This window comes from Squalius cephalus (genome assembly GCF_949319135.1).
Source record: "Squalius cephalus genome assembly, chromosome: 24".
In the NCBI taxonomy this organism is placed as follows: Eukaryota; Metazoa; Chordata; class Actinopteri; order Cypriniformes; family Leuciscidae; genus Squalius; species Squalius cephalus.
In genome coordinates this window covers 15651253-15670738 of record NC_137145.1, presented here as the reverse complement: position 1 = coordinate 15670738, position 19486 = coordinate 15651253, and the positions used below count along the sequence as shown (strand labels likewise).

General features: G+C 37.3%; 1 protein-coding gene across 3 annotated transcripts; it reads right to left on the bottom strand.

The window, feature by feature from the left end:
- ilk (integrin-linked kinase) lies at positions 1-19432 on the bottom strand. Of its 3 annotated transcripts, none has more exons than XM_079861618.1 (13): positions 19291-19432; positions 16765-17038; positions 10682-10847; positions 10297-10392; positions 8516-8612; positions 8282-8365; positions 8026-8111; positions 7828-7937; positions 3607-3734; positions 3296-3417; positions 2045-2144; positions 1623-1753; positions 1-1540 (listed from the first exon to the last, which is right to left on the bottom strand). In XM_079861618.1, the coding sequence occupies exons 2-13, from the start codon at positions 16851-16853 to the stop codon at positions 1391-1393; spliced, it is 1359 nt and encodes a 452-aa protein (XP_079717744.1). In that variant the 5' UTR covers positions 16854-17038; positions 19291-19432; the 3' UTR covers positions 1-1390. The 3 variants fall into 3 exon arrangements, with proteins under 3 accessions (XP_079717744.1, XP_079717745.1, XP_079717746.1); XM_079861619.1 differs by having other exon boundaries at positions 16765-17033; positions 19291-19395; XM_079861620.1 differs by lacking the exons at positions 16765-17038; positions 19291-19432 and adding an exon at positions 12742-12776 and having other exon boundaries at positions 10682-11723.
- Between the last annotated feature and the right edge of the window lie 54 nt (positions 19433-19486).

The following is a 19486-nucleotide window of genomic DNA, read 5'->3' as shown; positions in this document are numbered from 1 at the left end:
TTTTCATGTCAACAACCCAATAATTTATTTTCTGACTGATAAATGAACACAGATCAAACACTTTGCATGGCCAAAACATTTTATTTGTTCTTATTTTCTTTTAGTAAACTTTAGTTATCATGAATAAAATATTAACAGTCCAAATCTCCAAAATAAAGAATTAAGTTTCATTAAAAACCTCACAGGGTGAGAAAACAGTAAGCATAAGTTAGATAACCAGTCTGTTTTTCATTATCACCACTTTTTGCTTTTCAAAACATAAAAAGAAACACTGTGAAACTAAAAAAAAGATAATTTATGCATGTCAAGTATGCTTGTTTTTGTCTCTTAGTTTTCCTATTGCATACCGGTGAGCGGATAAGAGGAACACTGTGAAAGCAAAACAAGGAAGTAAATAGATGTAGTGTTTAGAAAAGCAAAAAAATAAAGGCACTCATGGGCAGCCTAATGTATCACCCATGAAAAAAAAAAAAACACATGTATACAAGTATAAAAATACTCAGATATTTCAGCACATAACATGTACAATGTAAATTAGAATACAGGTGCCGGAGGCGTGTTAGTAACATAACAGAGGATGCAGGAATCATGCATTTGTATGGATCAAGTAAATATGTAGGTTTATGGGAGCTAGAATTAGAGATATGACCCATGATGCGTGTCAATCTGTGGCACAAACGTTCTCACATTTGATGTGACCTGTAAATGGCTCTTCCTTTAAGCATATGGTACCTTAATCTAACATATGTATTTCTCTGCTATGAGAGGGACTGTACAATCGTGATATTACGGGCATTTCATACTTTGTTTTTTGTTACATGATAAGGCATAAAATTGGCATTTTTGCATTATTGCACTGCTTTTTTTTTAAAAAAACCAGATACATCTCAGGCAAACTTGGCGTATATAGGACTTTTGTTATCAGGACAATCTAAAGAAAACACATAGTTGAAAGACAATGGCACGATGCTTTAAATACTAACAGCGGCTGATGCATACACATTTGCAAATCATACAGGTTGCGTCCCTTTGAAGGAGTGAAAATGACAGAAATGGAGCGAGTGCGCAAAAAGATGCAGAAAATGTGGGAGTGGTTAAACTGATTTCACTGTACATTCACTGCGTCCAAAGACCTCTGCCGCCACTTCTTGTTTAATGGCTATAGAACACACGAAAAAGGACAGATGAACATATATATGCACAAACACACGTCATCTTCACTGATTGCATGTAACAATATAGGATAGTGAGAACGTGACTTTTAAAAATGTTCAACAGCGCTTCCACAAAGCGTTTCTTTTCTTTAGCGGAGGGCTACAGTGGCATAGAGCACTTTGGTGAGTGGTGAATTTTAAGGCAATACTGTGAACTCAGTGTTTGCAGGGCTGTTTCATTTGTCTTGCATCTTCTCTAGGATGGGCACGATCATGTCAAATTTGGGCCTCTTGGCGGGGTCCTCGTTCATGCAGATCTTCATTAGCTTGCAGATGTGGGGGGAGATGCCCGGCGGGATGGTGGGCCGCAGTCCCTCTAGTGCCACCTAGTGGAGAGAATAGGGATAAGGGTGTTTGGTTTGGCTCTTGCTTGCCAAAGTCGGGTGCATATGATGGAATCCATCTCACCTTCATGCCGATCTCCATGTTTGAGAGGTCAGCGAACGGCACCTCTCTGGTGACGAGCTCCCAGAGCAACACGGCGAAGCTCCACATGTCCGCAGAGCGCCGATTTATCTCCTCGGGCTTCTTCTGCAGGGCTGAGAGGAGATGTGGAAGGAGGTGTTAAGGTATCAGTGGATCAAAACTTTAGTTTAAGATTACATTTATTGTTGTTCCGCAAGTTTTCGCAGACAAACAGGTGAAGTGTTTTCCCTCACAGACGTCACAACATTAGTCATGTAGATTCACCGCGTTCATCAACACAAAACTGCTTGGTTTGAAAGTGACTTCTAATGTGACCGTACATTAGACCGATATATTGGATAAAGTGAAATATTCTTGAGAAGTCTGAAATGAAGAATTTAGAGAGTGATGGAGAGGAATGATACCTTCAGGTGCCACCCATGCTGGAGAGTACATCCTGCCGGGACACTGGAAGGAGAACTTCACATCTGCCATGCTTATCCTGGCCGTCATGTCCTCGTCAATCTGATGTCAGTGAATCAATGAGAACAGATTCATTAGGATAACTGAGCATGAAACGGTTATTTAGGCCAAACTCACTGTTTTTGCTTCATACAAACTGCAGAAAAACTGAAGCTTAATCAGTGTACCCTCCTATTCCCATTCCTGTTCTAAATAAACGGGAAACTAATACTTTTAATACATTAAATTGACCAAATGTGACTTACATTGTTAGAAAAAAACATTTAAAATAAATGTTCTTTTGAACTTCTATTCATCAAAGTATCCTGAAAAAACATGCATCACAGTTTCTGCATATTAAAATACTATAAGATATTAAGCAGCACAACTGTTTTCAACATTGATAATAATAAGAAATGTTTCTTGAGCACCAAATCAGTATATTAAAATGATTTTTTAAAGGATCATGTGACACTGAAGACTGGAGTAATGATGCTGAAAATTCAGCTTTGCCATCAGGAATAAATTACATATACAATATATTAAAAAAAAAAAAAAAATTGTAATTATATTTCACAATATTGCGGTTTTATGCATTTTTGAATAAATAAATGCAGCCTTGGTGAACATAAAAAACTTCTTTCAAAAACATTTTAAAAAAGTGTAATGTTAGCAGTACAGCTCTCAGCAGTTTGATACTCGTGCAGTTTTGCTTTGGTTTCACTTCTGTTTGTGGGTCAATGACAATCCACTGTGCTTTAAACTGATCGTGACTTTCACAGATTTTCATTTTCTATTGGACATTACAGATCATTGATGTTTGTTAACTACAGACAATGAGAAATCCACAAGAAATCCAAAGAATGTTCTTTCGCTGCAACACTCTTCAACTTGAACCTCTCAACTTGTGATGGGATGAACGGAAACTTCACATAGAACTGAGACCGCTTACATCAGTTCCTGTTCACAGTGTTTTATCCACCGAGACTAAATTTATGGAGGGCGAGTTCCACTGAATCAGTTCCAAATGCCATGACAGCAAATAAACAAACGTGTATTTTGCAATGACTGGTTAACGTTGAGTAATGAATGTCTGGAAATGAATCAACAGCAAAGCTAAATTTGTGTAGTAGAAAAGACAGGAATAAACACAGGAAAACCCCACAGTTGTAGAAACCAAGATCAGTGGGAAACGTCTGCTTTCTGTAGCTCACCATGACACTCTTGCTGTTGAGATAATGCCGAGGGATCATGGGCTCCAGTGTGTGCAGGAAAGCCATTCCACACGCTATATCCAGGGCAAACTTCACAGCCTGCGTCTGATCCACAACAAAGTCTAAATGGACGAGAGAAAGAAGAAGACTTGAGAAAGACTTATATTTACTTATGCTGAGTCAGGAAAAATAAAACTCCAGAATGTCCAGAATCGAAAGAGCATTTCAGCATATTTTCAACATTAAACATTCAAATGAAGCAGACATACACCACATGATTTGTGTGAGACAGTAATGTGTGTTGTACTCACTGGTCCCCTCGTGAAGCACATTGTAGAGGGAGCCATAGGGCATCCAGTGTGTAATTATGATTGGATGAGGGGCGGGCGGAGCTTGACACGCCCCCAACATGGGCAACACATTGGGGTGGGAGAAGATTCTACAGCAGGGGAAACGGGACGCATGAACACACAGGGTACAACAGACCACTAACACGATGGAGACATTTCACAGATTAAAGATGACAGATCAGGACTGCCCTCTCTTTTGGAATAAAATAGTTCACCTAAACTTATCCCCTTTTTTTCCATCTTTAAATTTGTTCCATTTGGTATTGATGATAATCATGATATTTAGAATATTTAAAATTGAATCTGGTTGACACTCCAACATAGCAAGTGTAGACTTCTGTACAGTTATGCTTACAAACACTCACTCTCAAAAAAAAAAAAAAATTAGAAAAAACAAAATAAAGTTAGATGAATTTGACTGATAGCATTTTTTTTTATTTCAAGAGAATTAAACGCGATTATGTGGTACTCCTAGTTCAGAATCAGCTTGATTTGTGAACTAATCGCTCTTTTGAGTCTGATCTTTAGAATAAATCAGTGGATTCAGTTTGAATGATTTTGATAATCCGGTTGCAGCAGTTAACAGCTAAATGAAGCAGAAGGTTATCGGTGAAAGACAACTTAACTGAAGTTATGTTTGTCACATAAAGCTATCGTAAGACTTAAGAAGAGTGAATATAGTGCAAAAGGCGTATGTGGCTTTTTGAAGCTTGAAATTTCAAGTACGATTAGGACCTTCTTTAACCCCTTAAACCCTGAGCCATTTTTGGAGTTTTTTTGTCTGAGTGACACACAAAAAAGTAAAGACTCATAACTTCAAAACTATAACAAGGAGAGTCAAAAGGTAGGTATCGTTTGATAGAACTCTTTTCAAATTTTTTGAAAATATAAATTACATTACATTTGGATATTCTCCTGCCGAGAAACTGCTGATAAATACAAAAAAAAAAACAATTTTTTTATGATTTTGCATATCTCTCTTGTTTGACATGCAATAACTCGGGGAGGAAATATGGTAGCACAAATTTTCTTTTTTGGGGAAGTACCCCTAAATGTGAGCTGCATCTGAATCAAATTTTGTGGTGATCGCATAAAGTACTCAAAAGTTACAGCATTTGGAACAAAGGTAGCCTTTTTGTTTAGTCCTCACACATTTGGAAAGCAATAAAAAAAAAGAGTTTTCTGAGTGACATACACAAAACTAAAGACTCATAACTTCAAAACTATAGCAAGGAGAGTCAAAAGGTAGGTATCGTTTGAAAGAACACTTTTCACATTTTTTGAAAATATAAATTAAATTACATTTGGACATTCTTCTGCCGAGAAACTGCTGATAAAAGACAAAAAATAAATATAATTTTTATAATGATAATGCATATCTTTCTTATTTGACATGGAATAACTCAGGAAGGAAATAAGGTAGGAGGAAAATTCTTTTTTGGGGAAGTCCCTCTACATATGAGCTGCATCTGGATAAAATTTTGTGGTGATTGGATAAAGTAATCAAACGTTACAGCCTTTGGAACCAAGATAGCATTTTTGTTGAGACCTTGACGCCCCCTCATGGGCATTTTTTATAGTGTTTCACCATGAAGAATATCTTGTCATAAAAGCAATAGATAAAGTTAATTTTGGGCTCATTTTAATTGTATGAATATGCTGTAAAAAATGAAGTGCCATTTTAAACGATTTTTGAATGTTTCGTGAGATGTATGATTTTTTTGACACATTGCAGTACATAGTACAAAAAAGTATTTTATAGATTATGAATTTTTTTTTATATCTTTATCAGCAAATAACTCAGCAATACTTTGGAGTTTTTCAAATAGGCTACATTCACTGTAAAGTTCAGACTCTAAGGTTTCAAATGACACCAATTTTGTTTGAATCAAGGCAATATTTTTGAAAAATATGATAATGAATATTTTCGCAGCTAGGGGGCGCCATGGATGGCGCACACGGGCGGTACACTCCGGTTTAGAGAGACTAGTCAGCACTCGTTCAGAGTTGATCGAAGTGGTTAGATTCTTTAAAAAGCTGAGATTATAAGCTTTAAAATTATACATATTTTGTGTTATTCCACGTTTGAAAACGAGCGCGGACGGTTCCGGGAAAATTGGAAAACACTTTGCTCCCCAGAAGGATGAGAGACTTGTTTTTTAGCCAAGTATGCATTACTTCGTGAGGAATATCTCGTGATCAAAGCAATGGATTCTGTTGTGTGTGGGCTCTTTGTAATCGTGAGAATCTGTTGTCAATAAAGATGTTCGATTTTTCACAATCTATGCATGTTTCATTGAGTTATGAGCTGAAACGTCACATCAAAACAACATAGCATCACTGCTATTGCTACTTCATAGGTGCGCCTCTGGTATTTGTTTGTGTCAGAACGCTATAAGGAATATCTTTAGACCTGAGTGATGGATTATGGTGTGTTTGGGCTCTTTTTAATCGTAACATTCTGCTGTAAATAATGATGTGCCATTTTCCACAATTGATGCATGCTTCATTGAGTTATGAGTTAGAACGCGACATAAGTGCTACATCTATAATAAAGATCTATGTGCGCATTTGTGTTACAACTCCACGAGGCATAACTTTAGATATGAGTGATGGATTATGCTGAGTTTGGGCTCTTTTTAATCGTGAGAGTCTGCTGAAAATAATGATGTGCATGTTTCTACGATATGTGCATGCTTCGTGAAGTTATAAGTAAAGACCAAACGCGAGTGCTTCATGAGTATATATTTGGCTAGGTACGTCTTTGGTATTTTCTGTGTTAGAACGCCATGAAGAATATCTTTAGATCTGACTGATGAGTTTGGGCTCGTCTTAATCATGAGCTCCTGCTGTAAATAACGATGTGTCATTTTTCATGATCGATGTATGTTTCATGAAGATACGAGTAAAAAGGCCAAGTCTAAGCTACCTCGCTTGGCTACGTGCGTTTGTGTATTTTTTGTGAATTAGAACTCCATGAGGAATATCTTTAGTTCTGAGTGATGGATTACGTTGAGTTTGGACTCATTTTAATTGTAAGCATCTGCTGTAAATAATGATGTGTCATTTTCCACAATCGGAGCATGTTTCATGAAGTTACAAGCGGAAATGTGTCTAAAATTCAGCATCCATATATGGTTTACCCATGGGTCTCTTGAGGGGCTTATTTTACAAAAACCTTGCTCAAGTTTAGTAAAAGCCTGAAACAATTATGCTTGTTGTATTCTACTCATTGAGACCTTTCAAATGACATATGACACAAGACTATCTGAGCAGTATGATGTTTTTGACACATTGCAGTACATAATAATTTCCTCTTCCTCATAAATTATGTATTAAAAAAAAATCATTTTATCAGCAAATAACTCAGCACTACTTTGGAGATAATCATAATGGCTACATTCATTGTAAAGTTTAGACTCTAAGCTTTCAAATGATGCCTATTTTGTGTTGATCAATGCAGTAGTTTTGAAAAATATGACAATTAATTTTTTCCATAGCTAGGGGGCGCCCTCCGGCGGTATAATCCGTTCTAAAGGAATAACTCAGCACCTTTTAGGAGTTGGATAAAATGTATAGGTGCATTGAAAAGCTGAGATTCTAAGCTTTAAAATGATACCTATTTTGTATCATATCATTCAGTGGTTGCTTAGTAATTTGATTATGAATTTTTTTCATGGGGTGCCGTCCCGCCAGCGGGACGCTTAGGGTTTAAGGGGTTAAACTTCTCTGTTTGCTCCCACAAAAGAAAGAAAGTCATACAGATATGGAAAATTGCTATTATCATCAGATATTAGTATCAATGATTTAAAATTAGATTCAAATTTTTATATTTTCTGTTTCATTTAAGTTAAAGCTTTAATAATTTTGTTGTGTATTTTTGTCATTTTTATTAGTTTTTATGAATTTTTATTTCAGTTTGTTATTGAAGTACATCAAGTTAAACTAAATGAAAATGAGAAATGTTTCTTTGACAAATAGCTGAAATAAAATAATTTTCTTTATTATTTTTATATATTTTCTTTTATCATTTATATAATTTTTTAACAAGTAAAGAAATAGTTTTTTTATGTTTTAATTTTAGGGAACTATAATAACCCTGATTTGGAATGAGTATAAGATGACAGAATTCATTCCCTTTAGTCCGTGTAATCTGGGCACATTGGACTGGCGGTTCATCACCTTAGTTTAGGATACTCCTCATTGAAGTCACGGCTCTTTCTAGTAGTCCAGTCCCGCACATGAAGCATCTTGATCACGATCTCTGTGCCCTGCCAGCGGCCCTGCCACAGCTGCCAGAGAGAGACATCAGTGTTTCCATAAACACTCTGAGACATGGTTTGGGTAGCTATTGTAGTTTAGTTTGGTAAATGAGCTCACCTCCCCAGAGTGATTCTCGTTGATCTTGGCCAGCATGGAGAGCTGCTTATAATCTATGCCCGCGGTTTTGTTCAGTGTGCCGTTACCTGCAGACATCATGAAAAAAAAGAAACAATCAAACCTTTATTGTGGATAATTCATATAATCTTATATTGCAACCTATACACAGTTCCACTGAATGACAATAAAAGGCTTGTTTGCCAAAGCATCTGCGTTATGAATGGAAATGAGAATCAGATGTTCTGAGGGCGCTTACGTGGTCGAGTTCGAGTGGTTCCCTTCCAGAAAGAGTCCTTGAAAGGAACTTTGGACAGGCTCTGTCCCTGTTTCTCCGCCAGCTCTGATTCATAAACAAAACAGAATTATTAGGCCTGATGCAACATATTATAACAGAAACAAATCTCTGAAGCTTCACAATGTAAGCAAACAATCCTCCAACAAATCTACTGCTGATGTCACATTTGCTACATTAGTAAAGAAGAGTGTTTACCTTTCAGATTTGCAGCAAGCGGTGGTTTGGCCTTGTCCAGAGGAGTTTCACCATATTTGTTGCAGATGCTCACCTGAGCACCATTATTGACCAAATCCTGGAGAGAAGATATACAAGAACATATCAGGTACAACAGAAACTCAATTCAGGAAATCAATTTCAAAATTCCATACTTTTCCAGACCCAAATTTCCAAAATCCTCTGAAGATTTTTAAGACCATATTTAACACAAATGGTTCATGCAGCATTATATTTGGTATATAGTACACTACAATCATCTGTAAATATTTTTTGTTTCATTCGTTTTCTTGAAGTGATAACACGCACTTACATGACGAGAAGAAACCTAAAATGCTTTATAACCTGCATATTCACGTTTGATACTGTAATCACTGTTTGAGGTTGCACAATCACCAAACAGCAAAGTACAGTATGAATTAAATGATGGTTTGCTCCTTTATCTGTTGCTGGTTTGAGCGGCATACGCACATTCGTTTAGTTAAGTTCAAAAGAGACTTGCATATGTTAAAGACAAACAGTTTTGCATAATGAAAATGTGCGCCTTGAATTAATTCAGTTGTGTTTGACAATCACTAAACGATACTAAACTTTTGCCATGAAATTACTCTGCTTGTATGATACATTGATAGAAATTCTTAATTTTATATTTTAGAAAACTGAATACGGGATATTTTTCCATACTTTTCCCAATTACTCAAATCAAATTCCATACTTTTCCAAAAAGCATAGGAACCCTGAAAATTGTTATGCTATGTAAACCACTGAATGCCAATGTTTAAACATTTCCATTATTTCTGCTCAAATGTTAAAGAAAAAAAAAAAAAAAAATGCAATGTAGTGGTTGCCTTTTTCGATCAGTGTTATTTTACTATGATTTATATATGGTTTTAAATGTATTTTATAATTTTTTGAATTGGCTTTTATTTTATAGTTTTAGTTTTAGTCATTTTGTTAAATGCATGTCATTTCCATTTACCCCAGTTTCAGTTTTAATAATTTTAGTACTTCAGTGTATTTATTTTAGTTGCCAAGTCAACATTTCTCATTTTCATTTAAGTTTTCTATACAATAAAAATTAATCGGCACTATAGAGCTCCAAAAATGATGTAAATAAAAAACAACAACACAAAAGTGATTAATATGACTATAACCATTTACTAGGACTATATTCCAAGTCTTCTGAAACTGTACTAAAGCTTTATGTGAGAGACAGACCAAAATTCTAACTTTCATTTATAACACAAGAGCAGCTTAGACATTCTGCAAAATATCTTTAGTTGTGTTCCACAGAAGAAAATCAACCAACAAAACGCTATTGTATGGATTCAGAAGACTTGGAATTTATTGCATAAGGACCAAGTGGACCACTTGTTCATCAAATATGATCAATGCTGAAAATATTAAAATTCATAGACATACATATTTTTTATCAGTATATTGGTTGCGGAAATGGGAATTTAAACATTCAAATAATATGTAAAATAAATTTTGTGTGAAACGTTGAGGGTCTACGCTTTGTAATGATACCACATTTGACTGTTAATGTTCCATCAGGACTTTTAAATATCAAAGGACGATTGTAATTACATAGTTCCGGACCCGTTATCGGTTTACGACCTGAGAGTGCTTTTCAAAGCTCCTGTCCCCATTTATTATAATTACATGGAAAACAGCCATTGATTTCCCCTCTACCAACTGAAATGTTTTCAAAACATTATAGAATTTCTCATTTTTTCCAGCAGAGGGCACCTCAGACTAACCTCAGCCACCAGATCATGGGCCCAGAAGCAAGCATAATGGAGAGGGGTGTTGCCGTGCTCGTTTGCCGCATTGGTATCTGCTTTACACTGGATCAGCTAGACAACACAAACCACAACATGATTCAGTATCCAAAAGTAAACAGCAAACACAAATCATCCATTTAAAACCTGTTTTATAGAACTAAAAGGCAAAAAATGGAAAGTTCCTTTATTCCTTCTTAAAGTTTTATGTGTGAAAGTATTTATAACTCTGGGAGCTTCTGTTTGCAGCTGTGTGTTTGTTGTTAACACCTTTCCATGACTGCTGTGGTCTCTGTGGTTGTTCAGGTGCAGATGTGTGAGTTTGTGTGTTAGTGAGCGTTTATCCGCTACGTTCTGTTCGCACCTTGGCCAGAATGTCACGGTGGCCGTGGCTCGCAGCCAGGTGCAGGGGTGTGTCGTCTCCGCGGTTCATGACATTGATGCGCGCCCCTCTCATGATGAGCATATCCACGACACCCGAACGACCCTCACGGCACGCCCAGTGCAACGGACTGAACCCGTGATCATCCCTGCGAGAAACAAACGTGTTAGCAGACGAGTCAGTAGCATATCAGAATTATCACATCAATACTTAAAGTTACACTCAAAAAATATTTATGCCCAAGTTTAAGATTGACGTATTTAAATTGCATTTAAAATTTCCAAATTTGGATTACAGTTTTAACAATCTAATATCTGACCCGTTTCATTTATGTATGACTGACAGATATGTATCATATTAAGCTTGTTTGTTAAAACCAATACTTTTTGAGTGCATACAGGTTGGGAAATGATGGCAGTAGTTTCATTTTTGGGTGAGCTGTCCCTTTATATCAAGGCAGTTTTTTTAAAGCAGTGGTTGGCGGTAAACTGTCTGTCTGTCTCCAGTCAGGCTAGTGTCCTCTCTCTCTCTCAGCTGTCTGTCTCCAGGCAGTTAAATATAAACAGCCGTTAACTGGCCCTTTCCTCTAGATTATGTATACCCCCCCTCCCCCCCGCTGTTTGAGTCCGAGATCCGTTCTCAGGCCTTCCTATTTCCTTTTCAAAACCGCAGTAAAACTCGCACTTTCTTCAAGTCGACAGCGACGCTTAAGTTACAATAACAACACAGTGATCAGATCAGAGCCTGTGCATTAGTGCTGCTACTGACAGCTCACGTGAACTTATCCAATTGAGGTTTTTACTATTACAACCACTGAACGCAACCGTATTGAAAGTGTTATAAAGGTAAAGTCTGCAGCTGGTTATGCTCAGCCCCACAAAGATCAGTTGTAAAGTCTGTGGTAATGAAGTGTTTGTTGAAGAGCTGGGTGTGTGCAGTACAGTAGGAAGCCTCTGGATAAATAGTCAGGCCAATAGCGTGGCTAAACTTAGGGGTAGCTGCTGAAACTTCTCACAACGTCCTGCTGAAAGAGACCAGACCACACACAAACACACACACACACACACACACACACTCTCACTGAGTCAAGAATGTCCACAGCTGAAGGGGTTAAAGACAAAAACAACATCCAAAAAATAAAGAACCCCTGCCCCCAACAAATCAATTAATTCAATTGGATTGGAATCCAACATGAGCTTCCCAATGGGAATTCCGGAATGTTCATTATTTCCGGCGGCACACTTCAAGTAAAGTAAATGCAAAAAAGGCACGGAAAGAAAGTTGCAAACAAAGCAGGACAGCAGCAAAGAAAAGAAGCTTAAAAGAAAAAAAAGGAAATAAAAGAAAAGGTAGGAATAAAGAAAGTACAGAAAAATAAAGCAGAAAAGGAAGAAATTTGGACAGAAAGAAAGAAAGAAAGAAAGAAAGAAAGAAAGAAAGAAAGAAAGAAAGAAAGAAAGAGAAAATGAAAGGAAAAAGAAACTGGCAAACAAAGGAAGCGTGAAAGGAAGAATCATAAAAGGAAGAAACTGTGAAAGACAGGAAGAAAGTTGGAAAGAAGAAAGGAAGGAATTAAGAAAGTGGGGAAAAACAAAGCAGAAAAGGAAGAAAATGGGACAGAAAGGAAGCCAGTTGGAATGAATGGAAGGAAGTGAAAAGAAAGAACAGAAGAAAAAAAGAAAGAGAGAGAAAGAAAGAAAGAAAGAAAGAAAGAAAGAAAGGAAGAAAATGGGACAAAAAAGGAAAGTAGAATGGAGGGAAGCGAAAATAAAAAATAAAGAAAGAAAGAAAGAAAGAAAGAAAGAAAGAGGCAAGATATTAGGACATTAGCAAGAAAAAAGCAAAGGAAGCGGGAAAGAAAGAAGGAGAATGAAGGAAGGACAGCTGGTCAGATTGTCAGAGCTCATCACACTAATAAAGCAGCAGAAGACTGGACTGAGGAAACCAGAGCGGGAACCGCAGGAAATGAGATTCAACAAGCTAGCGGCTCCCTTCCTTAGCATGTGTGAGCGGAGCGCTCTGCTCAATTCATGCCCACTTACTTTCCCTTGTCCTTGTAAGGATGTGAAGCATGCACTGTTAACACACACACACACACACACACAGAGAAAGAGAAAAAGGAACGTTTACGCTAACAGACTTACAAACGTACAAAGACAGACTATGTAAACATTGATACTGGAGTCACACAGTTGAAAGATTTCGTCTCGAGTCTGCGGTTATACGATCAAAGAGTTGAAAAGCTCTCTTATTAAGAGCTTCCTCCGGCCAAAAAGCATTCTGGGGTTGCGCAAGGCGATGATTTAAACGTGCCACTCCACATCTGAGTTCAGGTTTCTAGCTTTCAGCACTGGTGGAGTAATCTAGTTGAGAGAAAACTCATACCGAATTAGATCATAAGCCACACATCAGTGAGGCGCCATGGTCTATAAACATATCTGAGCTAGCAGGCTAGTGAAATTGAGGTATGTTACAGGAAATGTAACTGAAACGGCAAATGATATCGCTGGACATCTAAAAGGTAGTTTCTGATTCAAACCGCACATCAAAAAGGATGTTATATTTTTAGACAGTGCGGTTAAAAATAAGAAGTTAAAATACAGGAAGCATTTTTAATAGTAAGGGATTTTAGAAATGCGCTTCTGATTGGCTTGAGCTGCAGCAGCTTCAGTGTCTGGTTTAAAGCCACAGAGACAAACACAGCTGGAACCTGGCATTTAGTTTCTTCTACTATCATTAGTATCTCTGAGTCCTGTCCAGAACTTCAAGAATGAAAAACAGCCACAAAAAGTGTCAGTTCCTCTTTTGAGTCACAATTCGAGAGCAGACTCAGTCAACTTAAAATGGCATTCGCTGCCAGAGAAGCACAGATGCAAAACCTGGGTGATGGGTGATGATACGGATATCCGATCTTCAAAACAACTCGAAACATAGATTGTGTAACACAGTAATATACATCGCACACAAGAACTTTTTTTTTTTTTTTTTTTTTTTTTACTTTTAACTAAAAAAGTTAAATGCACTCAATATTTAGTCATATTCCTTCAATTTAGTACATTTATTATTGTACATTTTAAAAACATTTTAGTTGACAATAATATGCAAAATACTAAAAACACGTCAGTCAAAATTTCCGCCAAATTTGACAATTTGAAAAATGACATTTATTGATATTTAAAAACACGTATTAATAGTTTACATGAAATCAAAATTGACCGTTTTTACTTTTTTAACACATATTTGTGTTCTAAATGATTAATCAAAATACAATTTATCAGTTAATCGGACATATTTTTTTTTTAATTGATTTATAATTTTGCATATTAAAGATTTACCAACATAACTGAAACGTGAATTTGTCATGGTTGAGATTTGAGTAAACCTTTTTCTACATTTTTCTTCTTGTTTTGTATTTCTTGACAAAAAAAAACTCAATAATGCATCAATAAACATTTTCATCAGCAATTTCATTGATGAAATTAACAGTTCTGATTTGATCCATCTGGAATTTATCAGAACATTAAAAAATGTGAGTTTGCCAAAACAATGTCTAGACTGTACTATACTGTAGCTTTTTGGGAATTGCTTAACATTCTTTTCCCTTCAGTTAAACAGGAAGATTGTTTCAAAAGTAGAGTAATTTTGATGAAACATAGCATACTAATAAATCATAGTGAGTAAAGTAATACGTCTATTTTAATTTCATGCTGACTTTAAAGCTAAACAAATAAAACCAACAATTTCAAAATCAACTTAAACTGAGGCTTCAGGCATAATGGCCAAAATAAAAGGATATTTCCATAGAAAACATCTAGATCAGTTAAGATGGACATTAAACAAAGTTCAGTTTGTTGACTGACATGCTGTAATGCGAAGCATAAACTACACCCATGTATGTCTGTAATTTCCTGTCTCCTCCCACAAAAGCGTAAGGTCGTGACATCTGAAGCCATGCTAAAACTCTTCATGGCCCTTCAAAAAAAAACTGAATCACACAGCCCCTCTTATTCATAGCAGTGGAATCATTTTATTAGGCAATCCTCAACATGCTAAAGCAAAAGGCAAATCACTTAGCTGGAGTTTTTCTATTTCTGGAAAAGGAAAACACTTTGAGAAGGGTAAGAAGGGAGGGAGGGAGAAAGAGAGAGAGAGAGAGAGAAGTGACACAGAGAGGACTGGTATGGCTCAAGTCAGCATGCCTTGCTTGGTGAGCTCATCGTATGGAAACTATTCGTCCCAACCATTTAGTTTTAGCCCAGACCGTTCTCTCCTCCCACTCTTGTGAGTCACAAATTAGACATAGACTCCTACTCACACAGGTTTGGAAAAGATCAGCTGTTGTTTAGAGTAGGGAATTGACATATAGCAGACAACGAGAGCGCTAACATATGAAGGGTTTCTCTAATTAAAATTTTTTTTTAAATAATTGCAACCGGAGTTGGCATTTTCCCATGCTTGCTGTTTTTCAAGCCAGTAAGTCAAACATTTCCTTACAGTCACAACTTCAGCCATGTGAAGAGCACAGGAAATGCCTAGATTGTGATCTACATCGGACACGACGGCACGCCTCCCTAAATGGTTGATCTAAACTAGCCGCTGCCTGCAATCTGCTGATTTTGTGCTGAATCAGCCCGGGCGGACCATTAGTCTTCCTTTCAGGTAATAACTCTTGTGGCTGACAGCAAGAGATGCAGGTCCAGATCAAATTCCTTACAAGATCTCGGAGATCCACCTGAACATTTCTCTCTCTCTCTCTTTTGTCCTTCTCAGCTGTTCTGGGATGTATTAGTGAAGGAAGGCAGGCCAAGGCTGTTTTGTGAGAGGGAGCTTGGCAGAATTGGAGGTATTTGAAGAGGGTGCATGGATCAACTCTGTGTATGCTTTGCACCATATAGGGCTAGAAGTGAAATTCTGGTCTTCAACAAATGTGGAATGTTTTTCATTTAGTTTATAAGACTCTATGTCGATATTTTAGGTTGTATTTCTTTAAACCTAGGCTAACCATGATGAGTTTACCACAAAAGGCATGCACAATATTAACATATTAAATTATATGCTCCATAACTGATAAATGACTAATATTAATTCAAAACAATATTATGACCAGAGTTGTCAAAAGTACCGACTTCGGTACTGAAATGTAAAAAATGTGACGATACCAGCATTTTGAACGGATTCTTAAACACCTCTGATTGGCCACTTTGTTCACACGCTCAACATATATGTCTGTGATTGGCTACAATGATCAACGCTTCACAAACATATGGTGTCTTTGACGCTCTTCATCGAGCACTTACATAGATACACACTGGAGCGCTTTAAAGCGCCGTCTATCAGCGCCCGCTTTTAAACGCTCCTGTGTGTATCTATGCAAGCGCTCGATGAAGAGCGTCAAAGACATCATGTTCAGACATCACGACAGACATATCTGTTGAGCGAGCGAACACAATGGCCAATCAGAAATGTTTAAGAATCCACTCAACTGCGCTCAAAATGCTAGAGGGAAATACAGGTATCGTCACATTTTTAACTTTCACTTTTTTTTGACAACTCTTATTATGACTAATAATAACTAAAAACAATAAAAAAAACCCCCAAAATCAGTCATTTTAAATGCTACAAGTGAACAAGAGTAATATACTAATACCGAATCTCCTTAATGCTTCCAAACATCTGATTGAAATATATAAGCCGTGTACGCCACGGCAGGCCAAATAACTGAATGAAATCCACAACAGATGAAAAGTGATAAGATCTACCCGCATCGTCTTTCTGAGCCACTGCACCCAGGGATTAAAAGACAGATAAAAGTTTAAGGGGTGAACTAAGGGACAAGCCTTGACAGAAGATCCTTCTCCATGTGTACAAACAGGACATTTTCTTTAAACACAATCCAAGTTTCGCAAAGTTTTTAGAGGGTGTGGCCTCCAAGGATCCTCTACCCGTTTGAATGAGAAATTAAGGTAATAACAGCTAAACCAAGAGTGTACAAAAACACAAATAAGCGGTCTCTACAACCACACTGGAATCTACCTAATAACAGCTCTGACTAAATTCATACTCACCCCTGGTTTAGGTCATTTTCTGTGTTGTCCAACCAGAGGCGGACAGCTACCGCATTGCCTTCACGGCACTGAGTGAAGATGTCATCCATCTCGGACACCCTCTCTCCTCTCACACTACCGGAATCGTTCGTCCCCTACCAGGAGTGTCCTGGGAGAGGCGTCTGATGCAGCTGTACCCTGAAGACGACAGGCGAGGGCTGACAGAACATCCAGCCAGGGGAAGGGTGCGTTGGGACAGTCTCTTCACTGTCTCAGGGCAAGTGTCTGCGCTGCACTGCAGAGAAACGAGAAGGAAGCTCAGATGAGCTGTCCTGAACACAGTTTGCACAAAACACACTGTCACAGTCCAAGTCACTAGGGAACAATGACTAGAAACTGAAAAACAACAAGTAGCCAGCCAAAAATGAAAGGGTGAGGGTCAATGACATGATGTTCAGTCTTGTTTATTCAAATAAATAGATGCAATTCATTCACATGACTTGAAGGCACCGTTACTATGTTTTTTGGAGGGGGAATAAAGACAACATATTGATCGTGATATTATAATGAAGAAGAAAAACATAAAATTATTATTGAAATAATTTCTTTTTTTCCTTTTACCATGGACACTCTTCAATAGCTATGTTTCCATCCAAATTGCGAATTCAACTTATCCACAAAATTTGATTATCGCATAAAAATTTTCCGAATAAAGCAACGTTTCCATCCCATGTGTTCAAGAGAACAAAGTTGCTGCAATAAACGCTGTCATGTTATCTTGTGTTCGGATGCCTAATATTTGTGAACGCAATCATGCGAGACATTAATACAAATGTCACAGCAAAAATCATGTGTTTTTTGTTGCACATTGAAGGATTTATTCTGTTGTGTTTCCATCGTAGTTTATGCTCATGTTTCTTGTGGGATAAAAAAAATGCTCCGCCTCAATTGAGTGCATGTTTTTACGTGCATTTTTAGAATTTATGCGCATCTTGGCACGTCACTAAACTGATGGTTTCCATCCAGTGTTTTTTATGCAATATCCGAAAATGCGCATTAAAATAGGTGGATGCAGACATAGCTAATGATCCTTAATCTTCAAAATATCTTATTTGATTTTCCACAAAAGAAAGAATAGGCTATACATTGAATATGCAAGTCACATGGGTTTAGAATGACATGAGGGTGAATAAACAACAGAATTTTAATTTTTGGATGAGCTGTTCCTTTAATTCACCATAGATTTAAGCAATGGGTTCAAAAAATTGTTCATTAAGAGGTGATAGCCTAGGTGAGGAATAGCCATTTAATCATGCAGGTCTCGGCTTGTTATAACATACATAACACTCCCTTACTGAGTCCAAAACATCCCTCTGCCAACAGAATGTGTTTCTTTAATACTCTGACATCACTCTGAACTCATACTTTAGTTAAACAGGTCTACGCAAAGACCCGTCATACTCATGAAAAGCTACTTCAGTGTCTGTGTTTCTGTTTAATTCGAGAATTTAAGTTCATGTCACATTTATTAAAAACAAAAATGAAAATGCGTCACATTTAAGAAGCTATTTCTCATATAAACTATCATGCACTGTACTTTCCTGAGAATGTTTGAGTAGGGAAACTGGAGAGACTGTATTCACTTACAGAAAATGACAGACAAATTAGATAAAAGCAGGCTGATATTGATTCAGTTAAATATGAATTCAATCACAAAGACAATAAAAGGTAAACATGATAGTTAAGACTCATAGAAAGATGAGTAGAATTTGACAGACAGACATAGGCCTACAGGTCTATATTGGAAAAAGATAGTTATATGTTCTAACAGATGACAGGTAGATGTCAGACAGATTTTGTTTAAACTGACAGATAGCAAAATAGAAGAAAAACAGACAAAATGAGAGACAGAACGGTAGGCATGGGGAATATTGAAAAGTTCAAACAGGCAGGCAGACAGTTAGAATGATAGACAGACATGTTTATGAGTGAACAGACAGACAGTTGTGTTGAGATAGAGGTAAGTAAGTGTTCAAACACAATGGGACACACATATAGAGACTGACAGATAGATATAGGTCAGATTTATAGATATGTGTTCAAACAGAAAAAGATGGGTATTTGTTCAAGAAGACAGAGAGCAAGATAGATAGATTGATAGATAGATAGTATTTGTAGCAGACAGATAGACAGTCAGGCGGTCGGACAGACAGACAGGTACGTGTGTTCTCTCAATAAAAATGACATTAGCCGCGTAGCTAACGTTAATACACTCCATTCAAAGAGTCTAAAGACTCTTAATTATGGGTGAACCAAAGGAAGAAGAAAAAAAAAACACGATATGAATTATAATGTACTTAATCATGCACAATTTATTTATTTTCACCCTACGGTTTATTTATGGCTATTCAGTAGTAGTTTTGTCTTGTAGTGAGCTAGTACGCTAATTGTGCTAGCAGTCATATACGCCCACAGTCACTGAACTTCACGATCAACACACGATTCATGCTTCCTTCACAATCAATCGATCATAACAACCACCATTACCTGTTTATGTGGCCGCTTTCAGCTGGAGTGGACCAACGGTAATGACTGGGACAGTCCGGACCGACACTCTTCCAGCGTCCACACCCTACTAGAGCCCGAGTCTGTGATCTCCGCCCCACCGACAGACACTCACTCATTCCCCGCAGAGCACATCACTGCAGCGCCCCCGGCTGGAGAGTGAGGAAAACATGCGCCT

Coding starts and splice junctions, on each gene's coding strand:
- ilk (XM_079861618.1), bottom strand. CDS start 16,853: ATGGATGACATCTTCACTCAGTGCCGTGAAGGCAATGCGGTAGCTGTC. Junction 8,112..8,281: donor AACCACTCGAACTCGACCAC/GTAAGCGCCCTC, acceptor TGATGTCTGCAG/GTAACGGCACACTGAACAAA. Junction 3,735..7,827: donor GAGGAGTATCCTAAACTAAG/GTGATGAACCGC, acceptor CCCCTGCTGTAG/AATCTTCTCCCACCCCAATG.